Source organism: Mesoplodon densirostris, chromosome 6, assembly GCF_025265405.1.
Source record: "Mesoplodon densirostris isolate mMesDen1 chromosome 6, mMesDen1 primary haplotype, whole genome shotgun sequence".
In the NCBI taxonomy this organism is placed as follows: domain Eukaryota; kingdom Metazoa; phylum Chordata; class Mammalia; order Artiodactyla; family Ziphiidae; genus Mesoplodon; species Mesoplodon densirostris.
Window position 1 is genome coordinate 60,343,378 of NC_082666.1, and position 13,039 is coordinate 60,356,416.

A 13,039-nucleotide genomic window follows, 5' to 3' on the forward strand; every position below is an offset into this window, starting at 1 on the left:
TTGCTTTCATTGCTCCCTCCCTCCCTCCTTTCTTTCCTTCTTTCTTTCCATCCTCCCTCACTCCCTCCCTCCTTTCTTTCTTTCTTCCTTCCTTCCTTTCTTCCCTTCTTCCTTTCTTTCCCTCTCTCTTTCTTCCTTCTACTAATTCTTTCTTTCTGCTTTTTCTCCCTGTTATTCTGAGCCGGGTGGATGAAAGGCTCTTGGTGCTGCAGCCAGGAGCCAGTGCTGTGCCTCTGAAGTGGGAGAGCCAACTTCAGGACACGGGTCCACAAGAGACCTCCCAGCTCCACATAATATCAAGCAGTGAAAATCTCCCAGAGATCTCCATCCCAACACCAGCACCCAGCTTCAGTCAACGACCAGCAAGCTACAGTGCTGGTCACCCTATGCCAAGCAACTAGCAAGGCAGGAACACAACCCCACCCATTAGCAGAGAAGCTACCTAAAAACATAATAAGGCCATAGGCACCCCAAAACACACCACCAGACGTGGACCTGTCCACCAGAAAGACAAGATCGAGCCTCAACCACCAGAACACAGGCATTAGTCCCCCCCACCAGGAAGCCTACACAACCTACTGAAACAACCTTAGCCACTGGGGTCAGACACGAAAAACAACGGGAACTACGAATCTGCAGCCTGCAAAAAGGAGACCCCAAACACAGTAACATAAGCAAAATGAGAAGACAGAAAAACACACAGCAGGTGAAGGAGCAAGATAAAAACCTACCAGACCTAACAAATGAAGAGGTAATAGGCAGTCTACCTGAAAAAGAATTCAGAATAATGATGGTAAAGATGATCCAAAATCTTGGAAATAGAATAGACAAAATGCAAGAAACAGTTAACAAAGACCTAGAAGAACTAAAGATGAATCAAGCATCGATTAAAAACACAATACATGAAATAAAAAATACTCTAGATGGGATCAATAGCAGAATAACTGAGGCAGAAGAACGGATAAGTGAGGTGGAAGATAAAATAGTGGAAATAACTGATGCAGAGCAACATAAAGAAAAAAGAATGAAAAGAACAGAGGACAGTCTCAAAGACCTCTGGGACAACATTAAACGCACCAACATTCGAATTATAGGGGTTCCAGAAGAAGAAGAGAAAAAGAAAGGAACTGAGAAAATATTTGAAGAGATTATAGTTGAAAACTTCCCCAATATGGGAAAGGAAATAGTTAATCAAGTCCAGGAGGCACAGAGAGTCCCATACAGAATAAATCCAAGGAGAAATACACCAAGACACATATTAATCAAACTGTCAAAAATTAAACACAAAGAAATCATATTAAAAGCAGCAAGGGAAAAACAACAAATAACACACAAGGGAATCCCCATCAGGTTAACAGCTGATCTCTCAGCAGAAACTCTACAAGCCAGAAGGGAGTGGCAGGACATAATTAAAGTGATGAAGGAGAGAAACCTGCAACCAAGATTACTCTACCCAGCAAGGGTCTCATTCAGATTTGATGGAGAAATTAAAACCTTTACAGACAAGCAAAAGCTGAGAGAGTTCAGCACCACCAAACCAGCTTTACAACAAATGCTAAAGGAACTTCTCTAGGCAAGAAACACAACAGAAGGAATATACCTACAATAACGAACCCAAAGCAATTAAGGAAATGGGAATAGGAACATACATATCAATAATTACCTTAAATGTAAATGGACTAAATGCTCCCACCAAAAGACACAGACTGGCTGAATGGATACAAAAACAAGACCCATATATATGCTGTCTACAAGAGACCCACTTCAGACCTAAAGACACATACAGATTGAAAGTAAGGGGATGGAAAAAGATATTCCATGCAAATGGAAATCAAAAGAAAGCTGGAGTAGCAATTCTTATATCAGACAAAATAGACTTTAAAATAAAGACTATTAGAAGAGACAAAGAAGGACACTACATAATGATCAAGGGATTGATCCAAGAAGAAGATATAACAATTGTAAATATTTATGCACCCAACATAGGAGCACCTCAATATATAAGGCAAATACTAACAGCCATAAAAGGGGAAATCGACAGTAACACAATCATAGTAGGGGACTTTAACACCCCACTTTCACCAATGGACAGATCGTCCAAAATGAAAATAAATAAGGAAACACAAGCTTTAAATGATACATTAAACAAGATGGACTTAGTTGATATTTATAGGACATTTCATCCAAAAACAACAGAATACACATTTTTCTCAAGTGCTCATGGAACATTCTCCAGGATAGATCATATCTTGGGTCACAAATCAAGCCTTGGTAAATTTAAGAAAATTGAAATTGTATCAAGTATCTTTTCCGACCACAATGCTATGAGACTAGACATCAATTACAGGAAAAGATATGTAAAAAATACAAACACATGGAGGCTAAACAATACACTACTCAATAACGAAGTGATCACTGAAGAAATCAAAGAGGAAATTAAAAAATACCTAGAAAGGGCCTCCCTGGTGGCGCAGTGGTTGAGAGTCCGCCTGCCGATGCAGGGGACACGGGTTCGTGCCCCGATCCCGGAGGATCCCACATGCCGCGGAGCGGCTGGGCCCGCGAGCCATGGCCGCGGAGCCTGTGTGTCCGGAGCCTGTGCTCCGCAACGGGAGAGGCCACAGCAGTGAGAGGCCCGCGTACAGCAAAAAAAACAAAAAACAAAAAAAAAAAAACCTAGAAACAAATGACAATGGAGACACGACAACCCAAAACCTATGGGATGCAGCAAAAGCAGTTCTAAGGGGGAAGTTTATAGCAATACAATCCCACCTTAAGAAACAGGAAACATTTCGAGTAAACAACCTGACCCTGCACCTAAAGCAATTAGAGAAAGAAGAACAAAAAACCCCCAAAGCTAGCAGAAGGAAAGAAATCATAAAGATCAGATCAGAAATAAATGAAAAAGAAATGAAGGAAACGATAGCAAAGATCAACCAAACTAAAAGCTGGTTCTTTGAGAAGATAAACAAAATTGACAAACCATTAGCCAGACTCATCAAGAAAAGAAGGAAGACTCAAATCAATAGAATTAGAAATGAAAAAGGAGAAGTAACAACTGACACTGCAGAAATACAAAAGATCATGAGAGATTACTACAAGCAACTCTATGCCAATAAAATGGACAACCTGGAAGAAATGGACAAATTCTTAGAAATGCACAACCGGCCAAGACTGACTCAGGAAGAAATAGAAAATATGAATAGACCAATCACAAGCACTGAAATTGAAACTGTGATTAAAAATCTTCCATCAAACAAAAGCCCAGGACCAGATGGCTTCACAGGCGAATTCTATCAAACATTTAGAGAAGAGCTAACACCCATCCTTCTCAAACTCTTCCAAACAATTTCAGAGGAAGGAACACTCCCAAACTCATTCTACGAGGCCACCATCACCTTGATACCAAAACCAGGCAAGGATGTCACAAAGAAAGAAAACTACAGGCCAATATCACTGATGAACATAGATGCAAAAATCCTCAACAAAATACTAGCAAACAGAATCCAACAGCACATTAAAAGGATCATACACCATGATCAAGTGGGGTTTATTCCAGGAATGCAAGGATTCTTCAATATACACAAATCAATCAATGTGATACACCATATTAACAAGTTGAAGGAGAAAAACCATATGATCATCTCAATAGATGCAGAGAAAGCTTTCGACAAAATTCAACACCCATTTATGATAAAAACCCTGCAGAAAGTAGGCATAGAGGGATCTTTCCTCAACATAATAAAGGCCATATATGACAAACCCACAGCCAACATTGTCCTCAATGGTGAAAAACTGAAACCATTTCCACTAAGATCAGGAACAAGACAAGGTTGCCCACTCTCACCACTCTTATTCAACCTAGTTTTGGAAGTTTTAGCCACAGCAATCAGAGAAGAAAAGGAAATAAAAGGAATCCAAATCGGAAAAGAAGAAGTAAAGCTGTCATTGTTTGCAGATGACATGATACTATACATAGAGAATCCTAAAGATGCTACCAGAAAACTACTAGAGCTAATCAATGAATTTGGTAAAGTAGCAGGTTACAAAATTAATGTACAGAAATCTCTGGCATTCCTGTACACTAATGATGAAAAATCTGAAAATGAAATCAAGAAAACACTCCCATTTACCATTGCAACAAAAAGAATAAAATATCTAGGAATAAATCTACCTAAGGAGACAAAAGACCTGTATGCAGAAAATTATAAGACACTGATGAAAGAAATTAAAGATGATACAAACAGATGGAGAGATATACCATGCTCCTGGATTGGAAGAATCAATATTGTGAAAATGACTCTACTACCCAAAGCAATCTACAGATTCAATGCAATCCCTATCAAACTACCACTGGCATTTTTCACAGAACTAGAACAAAAAATTTCAAAATTTGTTTGGAAAAACAAAAGACCCCGAATAGCCAAAGCAATCTTGAGAACGAAAAAAGGAGCTGGAGGAATCAGGCTCCCTGACTTCAGACTATACTACAAAGCTACAGTAATTAAGACAGTGTGGTACTGGCATAAAAACAGAAAGATAGATCAGTGGACCAGGATAGAAAGCCCAGAGATAAACCCACGCACATATTGCCAACTTATCTTTCATAAAGGAGGCAGGAATGTACAGTGGAGAAAGGACAGCCTCTTCAATAAGTGGTGCTGGGAAAACTGGACAGGGACATGTAAAAGTATGAGATTAGATCATTCCCTAACACCATACACAAAAATAAGCTCAAAATGGATTAAAGACTTAAATGTAAGGCCAGAAACTATCAAACTCTTAGAGGAAAACATAGGTAGAACACTCTATGACATAAATCACAGCAAGATCCTTTTGGACCCACCTCCTAGAGAAATGGAAATAAAAACAAAGATAAACACATGGGACCTAATGAAACTTCAAAGCTTTTGCACAGCAAAGGAAACCATAAACAAGACCAAAAGACAACCCTCAGAATGGGAGAAAATATTTGCAAATGAAGCAACTGACAAAGGATTAATCTCCAAAATTTATAAACAGCTCATGCAGCTCAATAGCAAAAAAACAAACAACCCAATCCAAAAATGGGCAGAAGACTTAAATAGGCATTTCTCCAAAGAAGATATACAGACTGCCAACAAACACATGAAAGAATGCTCAACATCATTAATCATTAGAGAAATGCAAATCAAAACTACAATGAGATATCATCTCACACCAGTCAGAATGGCCATCATCAAGAAATCTAGAAACAATAAATGCTGGAGAGGGTGTGGAGAAAAGGGAACACTCTTGCACTGCTGGTGGGAATGTGAATTGGTACAGCCTCTATGGAGAACAGTATGGAGGTTCCTTTAAAAACTACAAATAGAACTACCATATGACCCAGCAATCCCACTACTGGGCATATACCCTGAGAAAACCATAATTCAAAAAGAGACATGTACCAAAATGTTCATTGCAGCTCTATTCACAATAGCCCAGAGCTGGAAACAACCTAAATGTCCATCATCGGATGAATGGATAAAGAAGATGTGGCACATATATACAATGGAATATTACTAAGCCATAAAAAGAAACGAAACTGAGCTATTTGTAATGAGGTGGATAGACCTAGAGTCTGTCATACAGAGTGAAGTAAGTCAGAAAGAGAAAGACAAATACCGTATGCTAACACATATATATGGAATATAAGAAAAAAAATGTCATGAAGAACCTAGGGGTAAAACGGGAATAAAGACACAGACCTACTTGAGAATGGACTTGAGGATATGGGGAGGGGGAAGGGTAAGCTGTGACAAAGCGAAAGAGAGGCATGGACATATATACACTACCAAACGTAGGGTAGACAGATAGTGGGAAACAGCCGCAGAGCACAGGGAGATCAGCTCGGTGCTTTGTGACTGCCTGGAGGGGAGGGAAGGGGAGGGTGGGAGGGAGGGAGATGCATGAGGGAGGGGATGTGGGAACAGATGTATATGTATGACTGATTCACTTTGTTATAAAGCAGAAACTAATAAAAAAATAAAAAAATAAAAAAATAAATAAATAAATACCAAACTGATAAATATTTTGTTATATAGATTCAATCCATAAAAGCAATGTTGGGTTTTAAAAAAAAAACAATGTTTTCAAAACAGTATTAATGCGTAATATCACCTAGTTGTTATATGCAGATTATTGGGCCTCATCCCAACCAAGATTTTGATTCAATAATGCCCGGAATTATGAATGTTATTTAAATGTAATAGAATCTGTTGATTTTAATGCGAGCAATCTAAATACCAAACTGAAACAACATGGAAAATTTCTGAAAGAGTACTAAAAATATTTTATCCATATCTGTTATCATTCTCTACTATAGGACCTTTAATATGTTACTCAAATTAAAAAGTCATGAAACCACGGCAATCCTGAATTTATCTACTAGGACATCTATACTCTATATCATTGTTGGTGAAATATATGAAGGAGTAGTATGTTACTCTCGAACAGCTAGCGATTAGACATTCACTATATCATTAAATACTATTCATATCCTTGGACATAAATAAGAAGTTCGTTTTTTAAAAGATAATTTTTGCCAAACTACTCTATGTGAAGAAGTACACCCATTACATTATCATAAAGGTCATAAAACTTCGTCAAGTCTATAATAATCAGATATCTAATCATAAAATTCATTTTTCTATTTTAAAAACTTCTGGTTATCAATTATTTTTTAAACAGGACACGTTCAAGGAATACTTTAGGAAAAATCATAATTAGCATTTGAGTAAATCTTATAAGTGTGCATTTCATATATATATATATATATATATATATATATATATATATATATTATTTTGTGTGTGTGTGGTACGCGGGCCTCTCACTGTTGCAGCCTCTCCCATTGCGGAGCACAGGCTCCGGACGTGCAGGCTCAGCGGCCATGGCTCACGGGCCTAGCCGCTCCGCGGCATGTGGGATCCTCCCAGACCGGGGCACGAACCCGTGTCCCCTGCATCGGCAGGCGGACTCTCAACCACTGCGCTACCAGGGAAGCCCTGCATTTCATATTTTATATATTGGCTAACAGTACAAAAAATGCAACTCTAAGCTGAATATAAAACACAGAAAACAAAGGTTTATGAAGCTAAAAGTCATAATAAAAATAGCTCTATATCATGAGTAAAATAATGACAATATTCAATGAGAGTGCTTATCATAAGTTAAACAGTGAGACTATTCAACAAGCATTTGGAAGGAATGACATTTTAAATCTGGAAAAGCAAATATTAAATTAATAAATTTAAATTAATACTCTGCAATCATTTAGAGTCCTCTGAGGCAAGGATTATTGGTCTGACTTTATACCATTTGAAACCTTCATTGAAAGAGATAAAATGTTTTATTCCATTCCTTTTGTAGATATTTTTTAAATGAGAAAACTCCCAAGGTATCTATGATTTCCAAAGAAACAAAGTAAGGGATTTGTTCTAAATGGGGTACTATTAACACTGGCATAAAATGTTGTAAGCTGTTATTTTCAGAGGAATAAAGAAAATGGTACTATATATAAGATCCAGTTATTTGCCATCTTATATTCAAATTATAAGCCCAGGAATGTTAATTCTTAAAAATAAGATCAATACCTAAGGGGGTAACTGATTTGAGAACACTAACATATTTATATATATAATAATTATATATGCAGCAAGTCTAGCTGAGTGGTTCAAATAATAGTAGGGTTATTTGAGAAAGAAGACAGTAAGTGTTGATGTTATTTTATTCCATAGAAGGACATTTAAACTTTAACTTTATAAAGGTTCCATCAATTAAAAATATTTATATATTTAAGTAAGTTTCTACTGTTATGATAGGCAAGTTTTTAATAATATATGCCAGCCAAAGAAACAAGTAGCGGGAAGAACTCAATCTCATCGAAGATTGGTTAAAGAAAAAAAGAGAACATTGCAACTTCAGGAGATAAAAGGGGGAAAGTAAAGAATTACCGTCCCACAGTAGTGGTTGTCTTAATTCTTATTTTTAAAGGCCAAAAGGGCTTTAATTAAAATTTCATATTCCTAAGAGAAATTCAATTTGATTAGTTAGTGATCATTATTGCATGCCAACACTTTGCAAGTCACTATGGTACATGTTGTGGAGGTAGAGATTAATAGAACGTTGTTCTTGACTTTAAGGAACTCATCATAATTTATATAATGGAAACATATCCGTTTACTGACTATAATACGAGGCAGAATAAAAGGCACTAAACAGGGGTGCAAACAACTCACAGTGGGATTGAAAGGAGCGGAGCAATCACCAGGTTCCCAGCCCTCAGTGCCTCATATCTCTGAAACTAGAACTGCTCCTCCTGAGTTTTTCCAGAATAGTTAAGGGAGGAATACTGGCTGACCATGTGGGGCAGAAGTACAGGCCAGAGGTCTAAAAATTCCTTATTAAGACTTTCAAACAAAACACCCATTTTAGCCTGGTATTCTCCTCTCCCCCACCACCCTCAGCTTTGGTGGTTCCTTGTGCAGCCAATGCCAGAATTGTTCTGGGAGTCTTCAGTGGTCAGATAATTTCCAGATGGTACACCCTTTGTAGACACTTCAGCTTGTCTTCCTTTTGTCCTGCTAGATTATTTACCATTCCTCTATCCATTCCACGTTTGATAGGTCATGGGCTGGGGTGCAATGTCTCTTAACTTCAATTATCATGGAGCAAGTTGTTCTTTTTTTTTTTTTTTTTTTTTTTTTTCTCTTTTTGCGGTATGCGGGCCTCTCACTGTTGTGGCCTCTCCCGTTGCGGAGCACAGGCTCCGGACGCGCAGGCCCAGCGGCCATGGCTCACGGGCCCAGCCGCTCCGCGGCATATGGGATCCTCCCAGATCGGGGCACGAACCCGCATCCCCTGCATCGGCAGGCGGACTCTCAACCACTGCGCCACCAGGGAGGCCCGAGCAAGTTGTTCTTGCTTGGATGATTTTTAAAACTAGAGTGGAATGAAAATGACTCAATTCTTTTGTCTTAAAATCTGTCTTGGGATTTCCCTGGTGGCGCAGTGGTTAAGAATCCACCTGTCAATGAAAGGGACATGGGTTCGAGTCCTGATCCAGGAAGATCCCACATGCTACGGAGCAACTAAGCCCGTGCACCACAACTACTGAGTCTGCTCTCTAGAGCCCGCAAGCCACAACTACTGAGCCTGAGTGCCACAACTACTGAGCCCGCATGCTGCAATTACTGAAGCCCCAGCGCCTGGAGACCGTGCTCCGCAACAAGAGAAGCCACCACAATGAGAAGCCTGCACACGCAACGAAGAGTAGCCCCCGCTCACTGCAACTAGAGAAAGCCCGCGTACAGCAACGAAGACCCAACACAGCCAAAATAAAAATAATCAAAAAAACAAAAAAAACCCCACCTGTCTTGATTATGTGATTACCACAATTTCATAACTAAAATGACATTAAGAAAAGAATATTAATAATAGAGTGGACATTTTTAAACTCAAGCTATAAAAACAAATCTTTTACAGAGAAAATTTGAACAGTGTGGCAAGTAGGGGAAGATGCTTTGTGGTTTAGGAAAGCAGAAAGGAACTTAAACGTACTTCCTAAATCCTCTGAAGTAGACCACTGCCCACTCTGCCTGAAGTAAAGTACAAGTTAGTAAAGCACAAAGAATTCAAACCTTCACAAATATGGTGAACTCTTCCACTTTCTCATTGGCTAGCAGCAGTTTCTTCTGTGCACCTTCTAGGGCCTGCTCACTTTGCATTGCTAATCCTTGAAGATGCTTAGATGCTGCTGTTTCAATTTCTGCCATAGCAGATTCAGTCTCATTTATTTTTGATACGAGGAAAGTAAGCTTGAGATCCTGCAAAAGACCAGTAATCATAGAATTAAAAAATATTTCTTAAACAGATTTGGATGTTAGTTAGAGATGTCAAATAAGGAAAGGGTTTCATTACTCTCTCTGTATCTTGTATTCATTTTTATTTGAGTAAAATTGATGGTTGTTTTTGTTTATTTTCAATGAATATCCTGCACACATATTATCATGTATTTATCATCAAATAAAGTTTATGCTTTTTAAAAATTAAAAATCATTAAAGACATGGAAGCCATTTTAGACTGAAAGATTTCATATGTCAAATGGAAGTATTTAATTAGCTTATAAGTTTAGGTGGACTTAAAAATTTATATCCACTTATATAAATGCCAGTTCTTAACAATAGTTTTCATTTATTAGAAATTATCAAGACAAGTAAATCTGTCTCTCTAATACAGCACTACCTTTAATAGTAAACAAATTCTTAGTGTTTTATGTAGAGATATAAATGTTCTTTGCAGTTATCTGAAACATTTAAATAGCTCATAGTAGTTTTGGGGAGAAAAAAAGGACAACTTTAAAAATGAAAAAGGCATTGTTATGGTCCACCTCCAGGCTAAAATGTCCTAAAACCATACCTTTTTTTCTAACTCCTCTTTAGTTCTCTGATACATCTGTTCATACTGTGACTTCTCTTTTACAGCGACACTAAGTCTTTGCTTTAGTGAATTGATTGATACCTTCTTGTTGGAACACTCTTCAGTTAATGTCTTCACCTACAATAGAAGCATGAAGGTAATTATTATTGGTAAAGGCATTCTAGTTCCGTACTGTATTTGTTTCAAACAGAAACCAAATGAATACATGAATAAGTCTAGTTTATTTTCTCATAAATGATATCAAATTCAAGTATAAGATTTGTAGAACTCATACTGTGAATGAGACTAACAATCCTTAAATCAATAGCAAAACCCCAAAGTTGCACAAAAAAGCATGAATATTGGTATGTGTAGCCTTCTATCTAATAATATAAAATTAATTTTAACTATATTTCCTTTAATTACTAACCTAAACTTCCTTAAGTAGGAGATGGTTGGTTTTGATTCTCAAATAAGCCAAGTCATGGATAATTTTCATTTGTATTCTCCAGTAAAAGTATAACATGTACTTTTTAGGATAAAATTAAATAAGTAATACAACATATTTATTATACATTTCAAAGAAGAGCCGAAGAAAATAGTTTTTCTTTTTCACTTTAAAGCTATTAAAGATAAATGATTACTTATACCAACATTGTAAGACTACCTTAAATGATTACTGAAGTTAAAAAAATGAGCAAAATTTTAAGAATAGCGTTGAAGAAACCTCTACGAAGTAATTATAATTCATGTGGGTCTGTGGAAGAGAAAGAGAAAGAAAATCTGTATGCATGTCTCTTGCTCATGTAAAATTTTCTCTCTTAAATCCATCTGAGCATTACTTACATTTTTATCTCCAACAAGGAAGTAAGGGAAACGCTGTCTCTGGAGTGGATGACATTTAGTGAATGCCAAAGCACAAGCTGTTTTATGATTTGTTTTATGATTTGTGTAAATAGCAGCTTTAAAAATTTTTAAGCAAGAAAAATATCTCTTTGTCAGCAAATCACTGATTTCTACTTTGGGATCAGATATTATACAACTATTTTAAATATGACTCTTTTCCTAAGTACACTGAATTAAATGTATATAAGGAAAAAGTACACTTTAAAAAAAACCGCGGTGAGTACACTTTTTAAAGAACTGATAGTCATTGACTATAATATTTTTCATTTAAAATATATGCTTAATTCTATCATTATAAATAATAGCTTTAAATAAAAGAAAATGCTGAATAAAATGGAATTATGTATCCCAGAAATATTAAAGATTTAAAAAATTAAACTTGATTATCTTCTCATGGTATGTTTACAAATATAAAAAGAATGAATGACTATATTATGTGTGACCGTTTGGAGTCTTGAATTTTAAAACAAATAATGTACTTTCAGAGCAAATGATGTAATTATGTAACAATACACATTTTATGAATATTTGCTATACCTTTTATTAAGATTGAATATTTGAGTTAAAGTAAATACAAGGGGAAGTGATTTTTTTCAGTGTCAGTGAACATAAAAATTGATACCTTTTTTTCAAGATTTTCTAGCATTTCATTAATACTCTCATGACTTTCCAAATTTACTTTCTGTCGAAATTTCAAGTCCTCTATCAAATGTCTTTTCATGGTTATATCTCTCTCCATTCGAGACATCCTTGAAAGGGAAAAAAAGACACTTTATCAAGAGTGATAGAAAATACTTCAACAGTGATGATATCTTACATATTATCCAATGTTATACCTACTGTTAATTTTTAAATGCTATCTGATATTAGTGAAGTTGCAAATTAATAAAATAACTGCATGGCATAAAATATTGCTCTATTAATAATTTGAGTAAAATATTAAAATCTATAATCCAGTTGTGACTTGGTAATTACAGTCTTTTATACATATATATATACATTAAAACATTTAAAAAGAACTGAGAAAAATTAATAAAATTTATGAAAACTTAAAATTATTATATTTATGTTCCATTCTTGCATTCTAAGAAAAATATAAAACAATATTTAGAGATTATCAAAAAGCATAACACCGATAAGAAAGAATTCTATACTCTAGTAAACAAATATAAAATTTGATAATATTATACATTTATTATACATTTCAAAGAATAGCCAAAGAAAATAGTTTTTCTTTTTCACTTTAAAGCTATTTAAATTGTTTTCTTTTGTTTTGTTTTGTTTTGCGATATGTGGGCCTCTCACTGTTGTGGCCTCTCCCGTTGCGGAGCACAGGCTCTGGACGCGCAGGCTCAGCGGCCATAGCTCACGGGCCCAGCCGCTCCGTGGCATGTGGGATCTTCCCGGACCGGGGCACGAACCCATGTCCCCTGCATCGGCAGGTGGACTCTCAACCACTGCGCCACCAGGGAAGCCCTAAAGCTATTTAAATTTAATATCATATGAGATTGAACTGATATATCAGTTTAGCTTAAATTGATAATGCTAAGTATAAAATGATAGATGCAGTAACAACTACTACAATTACTACTATAAAAAGAACAACAGCTAATATTTATTGAGTGTTTACTATGTGCTAGTCACTGTTATAAGTGCTTTACATAAGTAAAGCACTTATAAATACTAACTCAT

The 13,039-nt window shown here is 36.3% G+C and overlaps 1 protein-coding gene across 5 annotated transcripts in view; it reads right to left on the minus strand.

Annotated features, from left to right (window-relative positions):
• Nucleotides 1-13,039, minus strand: part of CNTLN (centlein) — a 361,905-nt gene that overhangs the window by 48,133 nt on the left and 300,733 nt on the right. For all 5 annotated transcript variants that reach the window (XM_060102081.1, XM_060102083.1, XM_060102084.1 and 2 more), the window contains exons 21-23: nucleotides 11,970-12,096; nucleotides 10,442-10,579; nucleotides 9,663-9,848 (exon numbers count right to left, since the gene is read on the minus strand). In XM_060102081.1, coding sequence (XP_059958064.1) covers nucleotides 9,663-9,848; nucleotides 10,442-10,579; nucleotides 11,970-12,096 — 451 coding nt within the window. The remainder of the gene's footprint in view (nucleotides 1-9,662; nucleotides 9,849-10,441; nucleotides 10,580-11,969; nucleotides 12,097-13,039) is intronic.